This window comes from Alosa alosa, chromosome 10 (assembly GCF_017589495.1).
Source record: "Alosa alosa isolate M-15738 ecotype Scorff River chromosome 10, AALO_Geno_1.1, whole genome shotgun sequence".
Taxonomy (NCBI): domain Eukaryota; kingdom Metazoa; phylum Chordata; class Actinopteri; order Clupeiformes; family Clupeidae; genus Alosa; species Alosa alosa.
In genome coordinates this window covers 13544696-13564204 of record NC_063198.1, presented here as the reverse complement: position 1 = coordinate 13564204, position 19509 = coordinate 13544696, and the positions used below count along the sequence as shown (strand labels likewise).

Genomic DNA, 19509 nt, shown 5'->3' with positions numbered 1-19509 from the left:
CCATAAATACCAACATTTTCAGTTTTAGATGGAAATCCGATCAAACACATTTGCATGTTTGCTATTCAGATTATTCAGAGCATACAGTGGCAAACATACATTACTGTATAAGACTTAGGCCCGAACCCATGTCTCATTCTTACCCCCTCCCTACCCCTTCCTTGCATCATTTCTTTTTACTATTAGTCCAATTCCACAATAATGTATTAGATAGAAAGTGGTATGGATGATTGCATGTATTTATAAAATCTTGCAGAGCCCAATACTTCTGCTACCAATTCTGAAAAAGAACACTGTATGATCTGAGTAAACTAATCTTTGTTTGAGTACAGTTCAGAGCAAAAAAAAGTGTTAAACGTAACATATTAAATGAAAGGCTTTACTGTAAGCAAAAAAAATAAGCAAACAAATGTTTTTTTTTTCAGTTTTAATAGCAAAATTACACTTCTCAAGGTGAAATCCAATATTACAGGAAATTACACTTACTGTCAGTAATTGTATCATGAATAGATTTATTCCAAAACTTTGAAATCTGAAACCAAAGCAAATTTTACTGGTCGAACATTCGCCCAGATGCATCATGACAGTTGTCAAAAATAAGGCTGTAATCAGTGCCTCCTGCTTTCACAAAATCCGACACAGTCTTGGAGCCTTGGAAATTTTTGGTCTCAATAATCTGTGAACAAAACAGAGCACTTTTTAAAGAAAAAATTACCCAAATGTTTGGGTACTATTTTGGAAGTCACGAAAGGGGCACAACTGACAACTATAAGTGAAAATACCTTCCAGGTGTTGCTCATGTGGCGAGCATCGACCACAACAGTCTGGCTGCTGATGCCAAACGCATCCCCCTTGTGCACCAGCCACTTGGTGCCATCCTTCAGAGTTACCCTATAAAGCCAGGGGCTATTTTACTCACAACATACCAGTGCAACATATAACATTGTTTTATATTATTTACCTGTATCTGGAAAGGACACAGTACAGACATACAGTATTTGTCTGTTGAATGAGATGAACAGACTTTCATGTATATCTTCAAATTGTTGTTTAGAACACATTTCCCCAAAAAACATTTGTATTTTTGTTGTTATACCTGACTCCAGAATGGCTGATTAGTCCAATTTGGAAGGTTGTGCCTTTTAAAGGTCGTCTCATTCTGTCAGCCACATAAACCTTGGAATTGTACAGCTTCGTAAGGTCGGACATCTTGTGCAAGTCATAGTTGTAGGAATTTGTTCCTTAAAAAGGACAACATAAATTAATACCCATGTAATTAATACCCTGCATGTCTTACATGCAGTGGTATGTCAATGCAGCATTGCTATAATACTTGCACATTTAAAAATTAGCTGAAATTGCAACTGAAAAATAAATATCAAGTAATTCAGTCATACCTTCTCCAATTCCACAATGAACAGCTACCACAAGCATGGCCAGGACGGCCAATGTAACACCAGTTTTGAAGGAGAACATGACTGAAGATAGGCTGTTGCTTTACTCTTTTAAAGACTGAAGGGCGGCATTTTTATACTGCTTAACTAAAAAAAAAGATTCTGCACAGGCTCTGCCAGAGGTGGGGGAGTGGGAGGGAGGTGGGTGTGGTGGAGGCTACATTGTGCAACTTCTCTTGGACAACAGCAATGAAAAACAAAAAAATATGAGAAAGGCAAATATCATGTTATAACACTATAACGTTATAGCATTATTTTCAGGTAAAAATAGATGTATCAGTCAAAATCTGTAACACTTATTCCTAACTACCCCAGAACATTTTATTTCCCTAAACCAGAAATGAGAGGGTTAAAATTACGATTTATCCTGAGTCATGAGTCATTAGGGCAATGCTCTGGGAAACTCCTGTATAGTGAAATCACATACAGTAATAATAGTCAAGAAACATTATTGTAATTTAGTTTTTAATATGAAGAAAAAGTATCTAACAAAGTCTAACACATATTTAACTTAAGATGCATTATTAACACAGATTTCATTTAAATTCTAGATGGGTTGGCAATTAATCTTGCCTTTATTTTCTGATTTTTTGTTATATATGGGCAACAACTGCTTATTTTTAAATGTGAGTAGTAAGGATGGAAGAAACCAAATGTAATGCATTAAAAGCATGTAGAAATCTGATCTAAGATCATAATAGGCTATGGTAGAAATAAAGTCTGCTTTGTGACATCTGCATTCAGTTAAAAGCCTGTCTTAACTTGCTGATTTCCTGGAATACCCTTAGCCATTCCAGTCCATGTGAGATGATTGAAACCAAGAGGAAAACAAGGAAGCACTGCACTGGGAAAATCCAGTGTTATGCAAGAACCTGCAAGCTAATGTTATACTTTTATTTTGTTTTCAATCACCAATCCTGACATAAACTAAATCAAACAGCCTTAAAAGGCATTTATCAAGAATGTATGATGTATTGAGTTCAGCATAGCCTACTTGCATGCTCCTATAAGTGTAGGTGGTTTAGATGACAAAAACTCTCTTCTCATGCATGCTTCACTTTGAAATTATGTCAGTGTTATGTGCACAAGTAACTGTGGACTGTGGACCTTAAGAAACCCCACCTGAGGACACCCTGGCTGATGTCCGAGGGACTGTGAAGCAGGTCACCAGCCTCAGATTACTTGACATCCATGCCACCATCGATCGTCTCCAGTCACACCGCAGCACTTCCACCCTGATCAGAGCTAGGCACCATATCAGCACTGACAAGTCTGAAAAAAGCACAACCAAATAGATTACTACTAAACTCCAGGCAATAAACCAATGCTGGTATGTATGATTATAACAGCATTAGCCTGCACAGCTGCAGCTGAAAGGTCGTTATGTGACACACACAATAATGGTATGACAGGTTGCTGTCTATGCAATTTCCTTGAGGTTAAAGTTTGGTTTTCAGAAAGAGACTTCAAAGTTCTATCACAGTACCCTACATGGATCCAACATATTACCCAACACATATTAACATTTTAGCAGACATGACTGCCTGCAGCCTACCACCTGTAGGCCTCCATTAAGGTATTTCTTTACAATTATTTTCTTTACATTGTTGGCTTAGGCAGAGTGAATATGGGTGTAAAAATGATACATGATCCTGCTGTTTAGTGTTTTTTAGTGGGGCTTAGTGCACATATTCAACAATACCATTACCTGGTGGATAAAAGCACCACATTTTAGGACTTTTTTAGGACTTTCTATGATTTTAGCCTGGGAGCCCAAGAGAGATTTTGAAAACTTCCACACAGAGCACAAAAAAATTAAAAACTGGGCAAACACGCTCAACACCTTTTTTCACAACTGGGTGCTAGCCTAAATCCTCCTGAGCGTCAAAATAAACATTAGCAATTTCACCTTTGACCCCCGAAGTGTTACCAAACTTTGTAGGTTATAATATGTTAACATAAAACAAATACTTTTTAACCTGACTTTATCCAATATCCATCTGTTTCTAGAATTGCATGTAAATTACTGCATTTTTACACAGATAATGCCTAATTTGCATATTCAAACATAAGATTTCAGAAAATGTGTAGGCTAATATCGAAAACCGGGCAAGTTTCATGGTGATATCTATTAGCTAAAATGTTTAGGCTACTCTATTCACCTGTGTCAGATCAAAAGTATTTTGTGCTCTATGAGGACATTTTCAAATTATTCAGTAGGTCCTAAAGAAGCCTCATGTAAAATGTGGTGCTTTTATCCACTCGGTAACAATTTCACTATGCCATCTCACTATTTATAGGTCAGTGGTCCATATAATAGTTGTGAACACGCCCACCTTGTCTCAAAAGCGGAAAAAGGAAGTGCTGCAACTAATTGTTGATATGCTGAAACAGGAGCATCGTTGACAGCCGTACGATAGAAATTGCTCCTGAAGTTGTTTTACGATTGTTTTCGGTAGTCTCTAGTCTGGCAACATATGCCTGTAACATTAAATTAGTAAGATATAGCCGTAAGTTAGTTCACGTACGTCGCGAACCAGTTTGCAAATGCAAATTAGCTTACAATTCCAGCGTTTACTTATTTGAATAGCAACCAAGCTAACTAACGCTAGCTACCGATTGCTAACTACAAGGAACCTGACTAGACTTGACTTGAAGTGGCGGGCAGCAATCAAACTTCCTCTGTCATAGCTAGCATAAACACTGGCTGTCTGAGTGTATGTAACTTATTCTGTCCAAGTATGGGCTGACAAGAGGTGAGTGACATTAGCTGAAGCAAGTTGGTTAGCCAGGCTTTGTGAACAGTGCGTCTGTTTAAGTTATATGTTACAATGACATTTGTAAATGGCATCACAAAACTGCCACATGAGAACAAACGAGAGAAAAGGAGAAGACAAATGAACCGAGACTTTCCTGTGATTTAGGTCATGTGTTGTGACACATTTTGTAGCCCATTTTGTTATCTGAAACCAAGAATCCTTTCAAATAAGCCTTTTTTTTTCAACTATCATCATTTGTTTTATTTTATTTAGACCCTGGTTGCAGTTTTCCCTTGATTCATCATGCTAATGGTAGCCTATATAGTGTTATGATCTGTTCACCTTACAGCAAATTGCTGTGTCTGCTTTTTCTCCATGCATTTCTGTGCCACCTCCTCCTCTCTGTTTTGTGAAGACTTGTGTCGCAGTCAGATACCTTCTGCTGTGGTGTCTGTGAAATGACCTGACTGCAAACCCTCGGCCACATCAGATTACAAGAATGGCAAGGATAGCGTGGTATCAGGAGAAGGTGATGTATCAGGAGACTGTGCTTGCACTGTGAATTAATGGTGTTGCTCTTGTCTTGCATGGTCAGTTAATTTGCTGTAGGTTAATTTGCTGCTCTGTTTCCTGATGCAGATTGGTGCCTATGACCAACAAATATGGGAGAAATCTCTGGAACAAGCTGAACTCAAGGTGAGTCATGTGTGGTTGGAGAGATGTTAGCGAGTTGAATTTCAATGAAACACAGATCTTTATTTCACCTATAGAAGGAGGAACTAATTTCAACTTATTAACAGGATATTCACAGCAAACCGAAGAAAACAGGACATATCAAGCCCGATCTCATTGATGTCGATCTCGTGAGAGGTAAGTGGCTGTATTCCAGCACCTCTGTGGCCAACATAGACTCAGCAGCTTCCCATAACGAGTCACCACAGAGCAAGATGGCATCATGTGCTTGTTGTGAGCTGAGAACGGTCTCGTGCCCCCCCAGGCTCCACGTTCAGTAAGGCCAAGCCGGAGAGTCCTTGGACGGCCCTGACTCGGAAGGGCCTTGTGAGGGTTCTGCTCTTCCCGTTCTTCTTCCAGTGGTGGATCCAGGTCACCTCCAAATGCATCTCCACATGGATCCTCATCTTGTACCTCCTGCAAGGTCAGTGCCTCTGCTGGGCTTCGCTTGTGTGTTAGAGGGCTTACAGTAGGTATGTTTTGTGATCAGAGGGATCTGATACACAAAAATATAATCTTTTTTGTTTATCTGGACAATTCTGGGTGATTCACAGTGACATTTCTGTTTTTGATGACTGTTTGTGTCAACTGTGAATTTTTATTTGTGGAAATTAGTCAGTGATTGGTGCAGGCCAATCAAAACAAGTTTGATTGAGCAACACTTCCAACTTGTGCTATGATCTGATCCAGCTATGCCATGGGTCATTAGAGCCATAGTGCTAAACAGAGAGAAATAGAATTCAAAATAAGGGCATTTCATCTATCATGAGATTTTGCTGCTAATTTCATCATTCAATGAACATTTACTTAGTCTGACTGGGAGTGTTTTACTGAAATGGTAAAAGTCCTGTTTATGCACTTGCTTTGTTTATGGCTGTGCAACATAAGCCTACTTGTTGTAGCAATGTGTATGATACTGCAGTTGGCACAGCTAGGCTATATTTAGATACTCTACTGCCTCCTACATTATGCATGCCAGTAGAGCTTGATAGGCCAATTCTGGATGCAGGGAATATATTCAGAAATAAATTGAATTGTCCAATATGACAGAATCAGTATCGTAAGACTCATAGCATATGCAAATGTAATCTTATTGAACATTTTTTTTTTTATTTATTTATTTTTTATTTTTATTTATTTATTTATTTTTTTAAATTACGGTAAGGAAAAAGCTTGTTTGGCTAAACTCAGTTCGGTGTGTGTGTCTTTTGCCCCTGTGCTGGCCCTCCCTGCAGTGGCAGCTGCGGTGTTGTACTTGCAGGTGCCGGTGGCCAGTGCCAGTGAGGTGGTGGGGCCCGTGTGTTTGATGCTGTTGCTGGGCACGGTGCACTGCCAGATCGTGTCCACCGAGTCCTGCCGCAGCCTGCAGCCCAGCCCGCCCCCCAGCAGAGCCTCCAGCCCCGTCAGGAGGAAGAGGTAGGACCAGCTAGCATTCAGCTTTACTGAAGTACAGTTTGATTCACTTCAGTCTGCTTTAGTTCAGTTTGACTCCGTTCATTGTGATTCAGGTATGTTTGATGTGATTCAGTTTTGATTTAGGTTTGAGTCAACTCCCCACAGGGCAGATTTACCTCCTTACTTGACAGGCAATGTTGAAATGAATGTAAACTTAAAGTGGTGCAGTTCAGTGACAGTTTGACAGTTTCAGTTAACATAACAGCACATAAATTGTGGCCTAAGTTGGCAGGTTTCTGACATTAACTCGATTAGTACAGAACTATTGGTATTACAGATCTCTGCTCTCAGCACAATGTTGATTGATTCTTGATGTTCTGCAGACAGAGGAAGAGCAAGGCACCAAAGAAAGCCGAGGACCATGGGAATGGTGCAGACTCCAGACAGATGTCCAGGCAGCTGGAGGAGAAACCGAGACTCTTGAAGAATGAGAAGAGACGGGTAGGCCTGCCCGCCTGCTGATCTATTGGACTTTGCCACTAGCTTTTCATTTCATCATGCCAGATTGATGGATGGTGTATTTGTGATGAAGTCGTTGATGTAAACATTTGTTAAACTACAAGCTGTACTGTATCTGCAGTGGTTTAAAACATGGGTAACTAGGAAGTGTATTATCTGCTGGAACACTTCAGTGTGCTGTGATGCGCCGTTACAAAATGTTCTGCCAAAAGCTCACAATTAATAGAGTTGGCCCGGAGTGTTGATACTAGCAGGGAGGTATTTTGTTTGAACTTGTCCATTTTATCTTGGGTCTCATTTCTGCTTGCACAATGTTATCATTGTGAAATAACCGGTTGAGTTGGCACAGACCCGTTACTAAATGTTCTCCCTTGTACTGATAACATTTACTCAGTCTAGTTTATCCAATTTTTTATCCAATTAAGTTTAGTTTTTTCCAATTTTCTTCAAAGACGCCTGTTTTAGCCTTCTCTGTTTACAAACAGAGCCTGTGCATGTAAATGTTGTGTTTGCATACAGAGATGGCTCCGCTCCCTCTGATGTGCTTGTTGTTTTGCGGTGACGTCACAGAGCCCTCTGAGGAAGTCCAAGTACGGGCCCTCGGAGGAGATCTCCAGTGACGAGGAGGAGAAGGAGGGCTGCGAGGTGGCCGCACACTTCCACCAGCCTGCCAGAGACCGGCCCGCCACAGCGCTGGGACCCAAGCCGGCCTCCATACTCAGGAAGAGGATCAGGAGCCCGGCGAAGAGCCCCTCGCCCCCTCGGCTCCAGCCTCAGGTGAGGGTTCTACTGTGTCTCTTGGGGGTGACCTTTGCCTGGCTGTAAATTGCCTGTATCTCTCTGTGGTGCCAGTTATGACGGAGGTTTGAAGTGCTTTCTCACTTGAGAGGTAGAGCAGAATGTGAGTGCAGTAGAGGAGAATGTGAGAGCTGTGCAAAAGTGAGGGGGACACTATGCATAGAGCTCACATTCTGATAAAAATGTGTGCTTTCCGTGTACTGTGTCAGTGCCCATATTCAGCACTGGAAGATATTACTGTCATTCAGTAAATAAGGAATATCAGAGAGATGGTTTCCTCAAATATCTTGTTACATTGAAAGTAAATTAGTGTGAATGGCCTTAGGGCATCCTGTTTTGCTGTTATGAGGGGACATGGTACTCGTCTTTTACACTGAGTAATATCCCACCTTTTTGTGCACCTTTATGAGGAAACCATGTGGAACGCTGGACGTTTTTAGACACGCCGAGCGGAATGGCGGGTCGACGTGGTCTGCCAATTTTCCCACCAAAAGGGCTAGACATAAAGGCTAAATAATTCATTCCGGCACCAGTGTAAATGCATCAAGGCAGAATGGGGGAATCTGTGTGGGCGTTTTGATGATGCTACATATGTACAACCCACCACAGGAGATTTAAAATCTAACTGATCAAAAGCAGCAATAGCAGAGGCAGCACATTACGACAATCTTTAAATCCACAAAGCTTCCAGTCATTTAACGCCTGCTAGAGTTGACTGGGTCGGAATGCAATAGGTTGCCATATAGGCTATCATAAAATCCAGCGATAAAACAAAGCATGAACTCCTTGAGCGTCTGTCCTAGCAAGCTTTTACATTATCACACTACTGTTAGCCACATAACATCTAGAAGCTGGACATTAGCGAACATAGCTTAATGTCACTGTTTAACAAACAAACTAGCATGCTATGCAGCCAAACAAGCAAACACAGCGAAATGTAATCGTATAGTATAAGTATATATACTTTTTTGATCCCGTGAGGGAAATTTGGTCTCTGCATTTAACCCAATCGGTGAATTAGTGAAACGGGGAGCAGTGAGGGGTTAGGTGCCTTGCTCAAGGGCACTTCAGCCGCGGCCCACTGGTCGGGGCTCGAACCGGCAACCCTCCGGTTACAAGTCCAGAGTGCTAACCAGTGGGCCACGGCTGCCCCATGACAATGAACTCTTACCTTTATGGTCTACAAGTTATCCACGCTTATCCATTGTTAGTCCAGTGTTATTTCCGTCATGCATTCTTCTCGGTATGAGCTAGTTAGAGATAGAGATAGCCTGGCCATATTCTACCATCACACAGGTGTGACTAAATTCAATGTTGTAGCCTATGAACCTGGCAAAGCAAACCTTGCAATAACAGGCTTTACCCTTACAAACTGTCATAGTATAATACGCAGGTTTTGGCATCCATAAGAAAGAAATTTGTAGATGAATGGCCAACATAACTTAACTGTAGCCTACATCTGACTAATCTTCGGAGAATAGCAACGTTACTCTCCTTCACTAACGTGACCCACAACTTTATTTTCATACATTCATTTGATTCATTTGAACAGGCTAGCCTACATGTGCGATTAAGCACATTGAAAAGACTTTCTGTTTATTGTATCACATTTTATTTTCAGTTGTCAAAAGTTATGGGGGTGAAATTAATGATGGCAAAATCCCCAGCTATGTATGTCAAAGCTATATGTGTTGTGAAAATCATGCACAGTTCCCATGTGTTAGGCTACTCCTCACGCCCAATGTTGCACGTCACGCTTCATTTTGCTATTTGGTCCTGACTCCTCCTCAATGTGCCGGCTTGTTTGTAAACACTGGTGGTATGAAGTGACCAATGATTCACCTCATTTTTAGACACACGATGTGGCATAAAGACGTCTCCTCTTCCTGTGAATGTTGTGCAGTCTCTATCTAAAAACGGCTATTGTCTCTTTCTTGAGCAGGATGAAGGCAAGACTGTAACCATGGTTACGGGTGTGAAGCCACGAGACGTGGAGCATCTCATCACCTCAGTGGGCTCGCAGGCGGCGTCAGACACGGACGACATGCTGTGGGAGGAGCTTCTGCAGGGCCCTGACTCCGCCTCTTCAGGAAGTAGTGACAGCGAGGAGGATGGGCGCCACAGCCACCTGCCTCCGGCCAATGGGCTCAGCAGCGACGAGGAGACCTTCCCACAGGTGACCGCTACGACCTCCAATGTGGAGGTGTGTAGAATTTTGAGGTACCCAATGTGTTTTTGTACAGGCTCATGAAATGACCTATAAAGGTATTTTCAAATGCATCTATTGACACAACTTTTTAATTGAAAACAGTTTTGGATAGTCAGAGATTAACAACTTTTTTTAAAGCTGTTAGTAGGGTACCATTCTCAGTTTTACGTGACTCCTTCTAGATGAGCTCGCCACAATAGTTTACTACCTATGGTTGTTAGGATATGATGCAATTCTTAGATTTAGCAACAAAATATAATTTCTAGAGAGAAATCTGAGGAGTGAGGACTCTCAACTTTTCCTTGTCGAACACAACAGCTGTTGATAATGTGTGAGACTGATCATAATCAGTAACCACAAGTGTGTCTTGTCATTTTGATTTGACTTTTGGCATGCCTTAGCTCCAAAAAAGGTTGAGCACCTCTGAACTAACTAAAACAAAGCGAAAAGATGAAATAATGCGTTAGTTAGAGAGTAAGACTCTTATAAAGGCTGTATTTGTGCCCTGTAAACATGAGACTAAATTGGAATAGAGGGGAAAAGAAGATGACATTCTGTCTGCCCTCCAGGTGTCGAATTTGTCCAGTGTAGATCATTCCCACACTGCTCATACTCGTCTGGTCTCCCTCAGACTCATCTGTCATGGCTGCAGGCGTGCCACCCATCCAAAGACCGCGTGAGCGCCATCTTCTGGGAGCAGGGAGAGTGCAAAAAGGCCGACATGTCCGTGCTGGAGATCAGTGGCATCATCCTCACACGGGTACGTCCGCTGGTCCCCCTCCCCCCGGATGGACGACCACGTCAAACACACTTACACTAACGTCAGTGTCAGGGCTGTGTTTTAGCCGTATATATTTTCACAATGTCCTTTATCTTGTCTGTCATTTTGTGAGGTACGCGTTGCAATAACTGTAAGCATTCAATTAAATGGATTTGACTGTGTTTACATTTCGTAGATTATAGCATGTTCTATCTCTTAGTAATAACATCACAATGCACTTTTAGATAGCATATTCATCTACAACTTTTTGTGCTGAGTAATAAAGCTGACTGTGATAGAGGTGTGTGTGTGTGTGTGTGTGTGTGTGTGTGTGTGTGTGTGTGTGTGTGTGTGTGTGTGTGTGTGTGTGTGTGTGTGTGTGTGTGTTTGTTCCCAGAATTTTGTCAGAAAAGATTTACTAGGGAATTTTTCTCCAGATATACAGTTCCCCTCAGAAGTGTAGCTGTCAGTATGAATGGCTGAAATGGTTTGATGGCATTAAATGTTTCATATGACCGTTGAAAATCATGTAATATGTAATGTATTGTTGACATCGATGTAGCTGATAAAGTGTTAAAGTGTATCTTACCTGTGTGTGTGTATGTGTGTGCATGCCTTTGTGTGTGTGTGTGGGTGGGTGGGTGTGTGTGTGTGCATGCCTGTGTGTGTGGGTGTGTGTGTGTGTGTGTGTGTGTGTGTGTGCCCAGGTGAAGGTGGTGGAGCAGGGCATGGGCTACCTGGTGCTGGGTGGGCTGGTAACGGCCATGTTGGCGCTGCTGCCCTTCTGCTTCCGTGTGACCCAGCGTCTACAGGTGGCGCGGCTGGGCTCGATGGACGCTGCCGAGCTGCTGGCCACTGCCCTGGGGCCACCTAGCGCCCGCGCATACGCCTTCTTCCTCATCAGCACGTTGGAGCGAGTCTGCCTCACCGGCTTCTTCTTCTTCATGACCTGTGTTGCTGAGAGGACCTACAAACAGGTGGGGGAAAGGGGTTACATATGGACACGCACGCACGCAAGCACTCACGCACTCACATACACACTGGAGCGCGTCTGCCTCACTGGCCTCCTCTTCTTCAAGACCTATGTTGCTAGTAGCTACAAACAGGTAGGGGGAGGCGGGGGTGGCGGTGGGCTCACACCTGGGCCTATACGTATATACACACACACACGCACGCACAAGCACACACATGCATGTACGCTGGAGCGCGTCTACTTCACCGCCTCTTCTTCATGACCTGCATCTCCAAGAGGACCTACAAACACACTGAGAGGAAGGGGTCACATATGGTCACGTATGCTTATATACACACACACTGACACACACACATACACACTGACTGAAGTGTGTCTGCCTCACTGGCCTCACACACATGCTTATGCGCACACACACTCACACTCACACACTGAGCCCCTTTACACAGAGGTAAGGTGAGGGTGGGGGTTAAGGTATTATGTGAAGATTAGTTAGGTCATCCCAGGAAATGGGTGAAAGGCAGCATGTGTCTACAGAAAGGCTGGAGCACGCATGCACATGCAAGGTTAAGTGTCCGTGAGGTCAGAGGACTTATAAAGAGGTGGGATAAAAGAGGAATATGCTCAGAGGGAAGGGCAGATATTTACAGATACGGGAAAAAGACGTAGACTAAAGCACTGAGCAAACTGGCAAGATGACCTTTTAAAACGATAGGTGAATGGCATTTTACACAAACATCATTAATTACCGGTAAGCATCAGTTATTGAGACCTCAAATTTTAGATGCTTTTCTAGTAATAGAAATTATTTGATTCTCTGACTCATTCTTTTGGGCTTCTAGTGTCAATTTGTCCTGATTATTGGACTTGTGTGCTCCACAGAGACTTCTCTTTGCTAAGCTCTTCAGCCACTTGACATCAGCGCGCAAGGCCAAGAAGTCTGAGATCCCCCATTTCAGATTGAAGAAGGTGCAGAACATCAAGATGTGGCTGTCATTACGCTCATTCCTAAAGGTAAAGGCTGAAAGTGTGTGTGTGTGTGTGCATTGTTAAGTATTAGTAGTGTGTGTGTGTGTGTGTGTGTGTGTGTGTGTGTGCTTGTCATGGTGTTTGCGGAAATGTTAGTCCATTTATTGTGTGTGTGTGTGTGTGTGTGTGTGTGTGTGTGTGTACTTGTCATGGTGTTTGCGGAAATGTTAGTCCATTTATTGTGTGTGTGTACATTGTTAATTATTAGTACTGTGTTTGGGTGGATTTGTAGTTTGTGTGTGTGTCTGTGTGTGTTGTTGGTTGGTTTTGTCTCACTCCCACCCTGACTTGTGGTCCATCCGTCACAGAGGCGAGGACCCCAGCGTTCGGTGGACGTCATTGTGTCCTCCATCTTCTTCCTTGCTCTGTCCATTGCCTTCATCTGTTGTGCTCAGGTCAGCCATGTCCCACGCATTAGAACAGACACCCAAGGCCTCGGCATTCTCTGCCATTGTCACTGAGTTCCACTACTCATTGTTTGCTACCCTAACAAGCAATCTACAATCACTCCATTTTACATGTTAGGAAATTAGAAAGACACACCCCTGGTTTGCTCCAAGAATGTTACAGCTTAGACTTTATTATGCTCCTGTTGTAGTTTTTAAAAACTTCTTGTAGACCGTACGTACATTATTTTTTAAAAGCTGATGCTGAACCAGAACAAAATAGAATACTGTAAACCAGAGACGTTCTACCCTTAGGAAATGTAGCTGCTTAATTTCAATATAATTCTTCAAGCAAGGTACTTAGTGGAATGCAAAACGGACTATCTGAATGCAATTGATGTATGTAAACATTGAAAAATACAACCTGTTGAAGTGTGCATCTCCAGACTTTTAGTTAGCAGCTGTGTGTGTGCAAGGATTAAAGTTCTCCGTCATAGGACGGATTTCCGTCAATTTGATTTTAGAAATGTCATATTTGAGATCGATGCAGATCCGATGAGAAAAAAAATAGGAGGGGGGCTATCACCTTTTGCTTTTCCAAAGAACACATATGGAGGACTATAACGGTCTAAAAGTTGGATTATAGTGACACATTAGACAGCTGATGAGGTTGGCCAATCCGCTTAACTTTTTTTTTTTTTGATATGATATTGTGAGCTCTATGTGCTTAATTCGAGAAGAAGCGCTGTGTTCTTTCCATGCATCAATGTAGACAATTTCTTACTATCGCGAACTCTTGTCAGGGAGGTCATTCATTTTGGGTGTCACCTATGACTTAAACAGATAGCCTTCTATGCCACCCGATGTAGGCTACTATTATTGTTACAGTTTTAATCAATGCAACTAACATTATGTGTAAAGCTTTACCTTAATATAAACCGTAGCCTATGCAATTTATTATCCCGCCTGTTATGACATGTACAACAATGTTTTTCACAATTTGCGACGGAAGGTTTTGACTGAGCGTGTTAGCATAAAACAAAATAATAATATCACTGTCATCATCGCTAACTGTTGAGTAAGGGGTCAGTCTGTTTGTGACGCGACAGACAGCCTTTGTAGCCTATTTTGCTTAGGCCTCACTTTTTTAACGACAGTAGGTTGTGAGTGTATGTTGACAAAAATAACCATACAATTAAAATAGTCAACTTAAAACTTTGCTATAAAATATTATTCATTTATAGCACAAAAAACCATAACCAGTAGGCCTACCAGAACCCTCGTGATATTAGCTGCCATGATTTGTGTATGCCTATTTGGCAAGGCCACTAGCTGTCATGGATGCATTATTGCTAAAGGAAGGCTGGTGTCAAAAGTTAAAAAAAATAAATGGAGATGGGCAGCTGTTGGAAACGGGGAGAACCAACAAGCCATGGTGTAAAGAAATTAAAGCCCGGGTTTGCTTTTTTCTTGCTGTTCGCTGCAAGAAATTTGTTTATGGATGCAATAGGAAAACGCTTTAGCACGCCACCAATCAGAAGACCGCCATAAGGTTAACGCTCGCACTTCAGGACATCTTCCCCACCTGGTGCAACTAGCCACCACGACAGAGGTAGGCTACGCTTATCTATGGCTGACCGCTTTTACGTTTAGAAAGTAGGCTACGATGTTCTTTCATAGCGAACACCCACCTGTCCCTCACCATATCGCAACCCTTTTGTCAACCTTATACAATCTGTTGCTGAAGACAAAAGCACCGCTCTCAGATTGTCGTTATCAAATGCGCAGACCTCCTGCATGACCACACACAGTATTGCTGCTCATTGGAAAACGGAGTTGTCTGTAAAACTCAAAATTACCATGTTTTCATTAAATGCGGATGAGGCAACAAATGGAAATATGAACAATATCTAGAATGTTCTGATTCGTTACTTTGATGAGGAAATGGGAAGTCTTGCAAACTTGATTTTATAGATTTTACTTGGTGTAGAATTGCATATTAACAAGAAAAAAATCTCCCCTTTAAACACTTTTGGCCTGAAGTAATTAAATAAGAGTGTGTTAAAGCCTTTCTACAATATTGCTGCAGTAGAAAAGAACAGCAATGGCTAATCAGCAATGGTCAGGGATGGTACTAAAATATATTTTTGTTCATCAGGAAAACTCAATCTCAATCAAGAACACTCTCAATTCGCCTTATTCACATGGTGGCCATTGGCGGCTAAAACGAGGCTACAGGGTACACAAACCATAGGATTGTTATGTTCTATGCATTCACCTGTAGGTGGCATTAATTTTATAGTAAGTGTAGCCTGTAGCCTCGTTTTGGTTTAAACAATGGCCGCCGTGTGAATAAGGCGAATACTCCCTTTACTTACTTTGCTGTTTGTATCTTTTTGTACATTAAAAACCAATAGGTCGCGACCGCAAAAGGGGTGCTATCTCTATAGGTAGATATGAACAACGTATGATTTATGGCCTGAAAAAAGTTCAGTCAAACGATTTTTTTTCACTTTAATCCCTGTGTGTGTGTGTGTGTGTGTGCGCGCGCAGCTTCTTCATAGCCACCACACATTCCTGGACTCGGAGACCAACTGGGAGCTACTGATATGGGGCTCATCTCTCATCTTCTTCCTGCTGCGCCTGGCATCGCTGGGCGCAGAGACCAACCGCAAGTACAGCAACGCATCGGTGCTGCTCACTGAACAGGCAAGAACACACACACACACTGACACTGACACAAACATAAAATCCACAGATTTGCTTGCTGTGTAAACACAATCCCACGTAGGTAAACAAAAAAAACCCATATAAACAAACACTGACATATTTTTAGACATCCAGAAACACACCTGTCCTCAAACACATCCTCAGTTGTTCAATCATGGGCCCAAATTTAAATGCAATGCAAATTCTAAAGGCTAGCTTGCTTAGTAACTATGCAAAATCTATGTACAAATTGAATACCATGGGAAAGATCCTAAGCACAAATATTGGTGCTTGATCCTGTTGGTTCATGCCTGAGAACCTTGCTCGTAGACATTGCCTAGCACTTGAATTGGGGCCCCACGTGTTTTATCAGCCACATGTTACAGCATAGTGATTTGTCTTTTTACTCACACTCTCTTGATTTCATTATTATCCACAGATAAATTTGTATCTTAGGATGGAGAAGAAGCCAAACAAGAAAGAAGAGCTGAACATTGTTAATAATGTTCTGAAGCTGGCCACAAAGCTTATGAAAGTAAGTTCATAGCTAAATGTTAGTGTACACTACATGTTCAAATGTTTAGGATCACAAATGCCATTTGCAGAATGGAGAATTATTTGACAAAAGCAAAGTTTGAAGGACACATTGTTTTAGTGCATTGTTTTTATTTCTAACCTGGTCAGTGACGTTGTTTCCTGTGCATATTGCTACATTTCCCATTCAAGCACATTTTATGGAAAGAAAGACAATTTGTGACCCCAACTTTTGAACAGTAGTATGTTTTTTTCTCTGTAATGTTCTTGTGCAATACAGTAATTTCCTGTGTATTAGCTGTATTGTGTATGAACCGCAGGACAGTGTTTTATACAAGTTAAAAAAACAAAACTGTATTAATACCATATTAACTGCCCCTGTGTATTAACCTCATAGCTGAAGAAATTTTGCAAAATCAATGTATAAACTGTAGCTAATAGTTGGGAAAGTACAATACTGCAAAGCTATTGATAGTGGGGTTATGCAGTTAATGTGTCAACTGGAGTTTTTTGGCAAGTCAGAGCAGTTCAGCGTTCACAGATAAAAAAAAAAAAATGTCCATGAACACCATACCTATTTTGAAATGGACGAGGCTTGGTTATGTTTGGTGCTGCTTTTCTGCATATGGCCTGGCCTATATACAGGGCATAATGAAATGTCAAGACTAGAACATACCTTGGCCTGGAGAGAAACATACAGCCCAGTGTCAGAAATCTCAGGTCATGGGTACCAACAATTTCAGCCACAACTGTACACATGTATAATTGTGTTCTATGTACTTAATGCAAGAGCTCCATATCAACACATGCTGGTTACGCCTTGATATCTTTACAGGAGCTGGACACTCCATTCCGGCTTCTGGGCCTGACGGTGAACCCTCTCATCTACAACATCACCCGCGTGGTCATTCTGTCAGCCATTTCTGCAGTGGTCAGTGACCTGCTGGGCTTCAACATCAGAGTGAGTCTTGTCACCTCGGAACACTCACTCTACCCTGTAGACACTTGCTTAGCCAACCTGCTGAGATCATAGTTTTCTTTGGCATTATATGTATATCACGTATGTTATATGAACCTAAAGTATGGGAATCTAGAAATGTCTGATCTCAGCCTTACATAACAATTAGTCATGTTTTTGAAATACAACAGAACAACAACTGTAGATTTGCTCCTCTATCACCCCCTGGGTACTTACATTTTTTATGGTTTGTAAAGACAACTATTTCATCTTCTTTGAATGTAGAGCTTGGTCTGATACATTAGGAATACAACTTCAAATCTGTGTGCTATTGAAGTACTGGTGTATTTTGTTAGATTTAGGGTGCTTTATTTTGTAGGTACTTTTAGTTTGATAGGCTGTGAGAAGGCTTTGAAGTTAAAGATGGTCGCCTCTCACCTTTTGACCTTAAAATTAGAACAAAGAACAAGGAAGCTGTTGGATGTATTTGGCATACAGTTCTTTACAACTGGATGCATGGATTCCAGTTTCTAACAGTAGCAGCAACTGGAATCCATGCATTTCCACTGAATTATTTTTGGAATCTGATCCCTTATCATACCTGTTCATTCTTACTCGCTGCTCGACTTATCGCGGACTAAATTCAAGATGGCTGCAAACGCTAAACTTCGTGGAAGATACTGTCTGTATAAATCGCCTTGTAAATAAACTACCAGTGCTTTTTCAAAGTTCTCAATGTCTCGCTTTTAAATGTCAGGGCCCTCGGAAGTCTACCAATGAAGTGTGGAGATACATTGAGCCTCGTGAATGGGTGTAAAACAGTGATTTATTTTGCATGGTTAGCCCGATGCCGAAGCACCACTATTGAAAAAGCTGTTGGTAGCATCGGGCTAACTAGCCCAGATTTTGGAGTGCAGGGGACAAGCCGAGATGGGCTATGAGACATACGTTCACACTCGGTATCATGTTTCAATGCACTTCATATATAATATCACACCGGAATTCTCCTTTAAGAGTGGCCCACTACTACAAGTGTATTGCAAAAATGATTTGATTGACCTGCCAGACTGGGTGTTAATTTAAACTAACATCTATCATAAAGGATGCACATATTTTGTACATCTTGCACAGCACGTCAGCTACCATTGGTCTGCATGCGTGCTTTTTTTTTCCTCCTTTTTTTGCGTTCCAGAATTCAGTGGCAAGTTTTGACATGTTAAATACTGACAATATGCTGAAGAAAGACACTTTTTTTGTGTCATAGATAGTCAGCTTATTGAGCAAACCACCAATCCAGTGCAGTGCTATGGTTTGTTACCTTGTTATAAAGAATAAATAAATAAATGAAATGAAATGGTGCTTTAAACCAGAGGAATAATGCACACACTAAGGCAACCATTCTTCTTTCTTTGCAGTTATGGAAGATAAAGCCCTGATGTGAAACCAAACCTTTGAGCATTTGGACCCTGAAGACTAAACAGCCTCAGGTTATGCACCTTCCGTCTGACCGATCTTCCGGTCAGCCCTCTTGGCGATCATGTGCAAATCTACTGACCAAAACCTCTTCATCGCTCTGCCTCTGTCGGAGTGACCAGGAGGCTTTTTGAACTTTCCTATTCATTTATGCACACGTGAGGCATTAAATCAGACTTGCTCTCGTCTGACCTGTGGATCCTAACCCCTTAAACCCAACCCCTGTGCGATTAGTTCACCAGGCTTCTGCAATTCCACACAGAAACAAAAAAGAGAGAAAAAAGCCTGTCTTTCCTCATAACCACTTAAGTGCCTTCTAAACTTTGAGAGAGAATATTCTGTCTGTTGCTCTTTATGGATGGGTGGTTGTGTGATGTGATGTGAATGACACTTATGGTAGAATGGACTGGGAGTGACCAATTAGATTATTTGTAAAAGCTTTTTTATAATATATGAGGTAATGAATATTTCTCAGAAAATAGTGTACATTTCATATCAGTCCTTTCATTTCTGCAGAGGACTGCAAATTATGCCACTAAATGTGAGTACATGAAATCTTAGTGAAATCTTTAAAGAACATTTTTCTTTTCTCCATACTAAAAAAAAACCTTACTGGACTTGGAGGTGAAAGTGCTGAGATCAACCATACCCTTGTTACTGCATACTACAATAAAGGCTATTTGGATACAATGGAAATGTTTATATTTGATTTACTGGTGGAAATAAGTTTTACTTTATTTTCATTTTGTTAGAGATTTATTATGTTGAGGGGGGGAAATAGTCCCCCTGTACTACCGGACATACGGTAAGGAAATTATGAC

At 41.5% G+C, this 19509-nt stretch overlaps 2 protein-coding genes across 3 annotated transcripts; one reads left to right on the top strand and one right to left on the bottom strand.

The window, feature by feature from the left end:
• Positions 1-410: 410 nt before the first annotated feature.
• LOC125302150 lies at positions 411-1508 on the bottom strand. Its single transcript, XM_048255182.1, has 4 exons — positions 1398-1508; positions 1097-1241; positions 783-891; positions 411-676 (listed from the first exon to the last, which is right to left on the bottom strand). Exons 1-4 carry the CDS (start codon positions 1474-1476, stop codon positions 551-553), a joined length of 459 nt encoding a protein of 152 aa, XP_048111139.1. The 5' UTR covers positions 1477-1508; the 3' UTR covers positions 411-550.
• A 2319-nt stretch (positions 1509-3827) lies between these two features.
• phtf1 (putative homeodomain transcription factor 1) lies at positions 3828-19384 on the top strand. Of its 2 annotated transcripts, none has more exons than XM_048255180.1 (17): positions 3828-4210; positions 4629-4742; positions 4853-4909; positions 5014-5083; positions 5211-5369; positions 6181-6361; positions 6724-6841; positions 7430-7636; positions 9600-9833; positions 10498-10626; positions 11334-11603; positions 12482-12613; positions 12937-13023; positions 15568-15723; positions 16163-16258; positions 17093-17218; positions 18631-19384. In XM_048255180.1, exons 2-17 carry the CDS (start codon positions 4713-4715, stop codon positions 18649-18651), a joined length of 2073 nt encoding a protein of 690 aa, XP_048111137.1. In that variant the 5' UTR covers positions 3828-4210; positions 4629-4712; the 3' UTR covers positions 18652-19384. The 2 variants fall into 2 exon arrangements, with proteins under 2 accessions (XP_048111137.1, XP_048111136.1); XM_048255179.1 differs by having other exon boundaries at positions 9600-9860.
• The last annotated feature ends 125 nt before the right edge of the window (positions 19385-19509 follow it).

What these genes read in the sequence shown, in the direction of transcription:
- LOC125302150 (XM_048255182.1), bottom strand. Translation starts at nt 1,476, where the DNA reads ATGTTCTCCTTCAAAACTGGTGTTACATTGGCCGTCCTGGCCATGCTT. An exon ending in TCATTGTGGAATTGGAGAAG is followed by an intron (nt 1,242 to 1,397) that starts GTATGACTGAAT and finishes GTCCTTTTTAAG; the next exon opens with GAACAAATTCCTACAACTAT. An exon ending in ATCAGCCATTCTGGAGTCAG is followed by an intron (nt 892 to 1,096) that starts GTATAACAACAA and finishes CTGGCTTTATAG; the next exon opens with GGTAACTCTGAAGGATGGCA.
- phtf1 (XM_048255179.1), top strand. Translation starts at nt 4,713, where the DNA reads ATGGCAAGGATAGCGTGGTATCAGGAGAAG. An exon ending in TAGCGTGGTATCAGGAGAAG is followed by an intron (nt 4,743 to 4,852) that starts GTGATGTATCAG and finishes TTCCTGATGCAG; the next exon opens with ATTGGTGCCTATGACCAACA. An exon ending in TGGAACAAGCTGAACTCAAG is followed by an intron (nt 4,910 to 5,013) that starts GTGAGTCATGTG and finishes ACTTATTAACAG; the next exon opens with GATATTCACAGCAAACCGAA.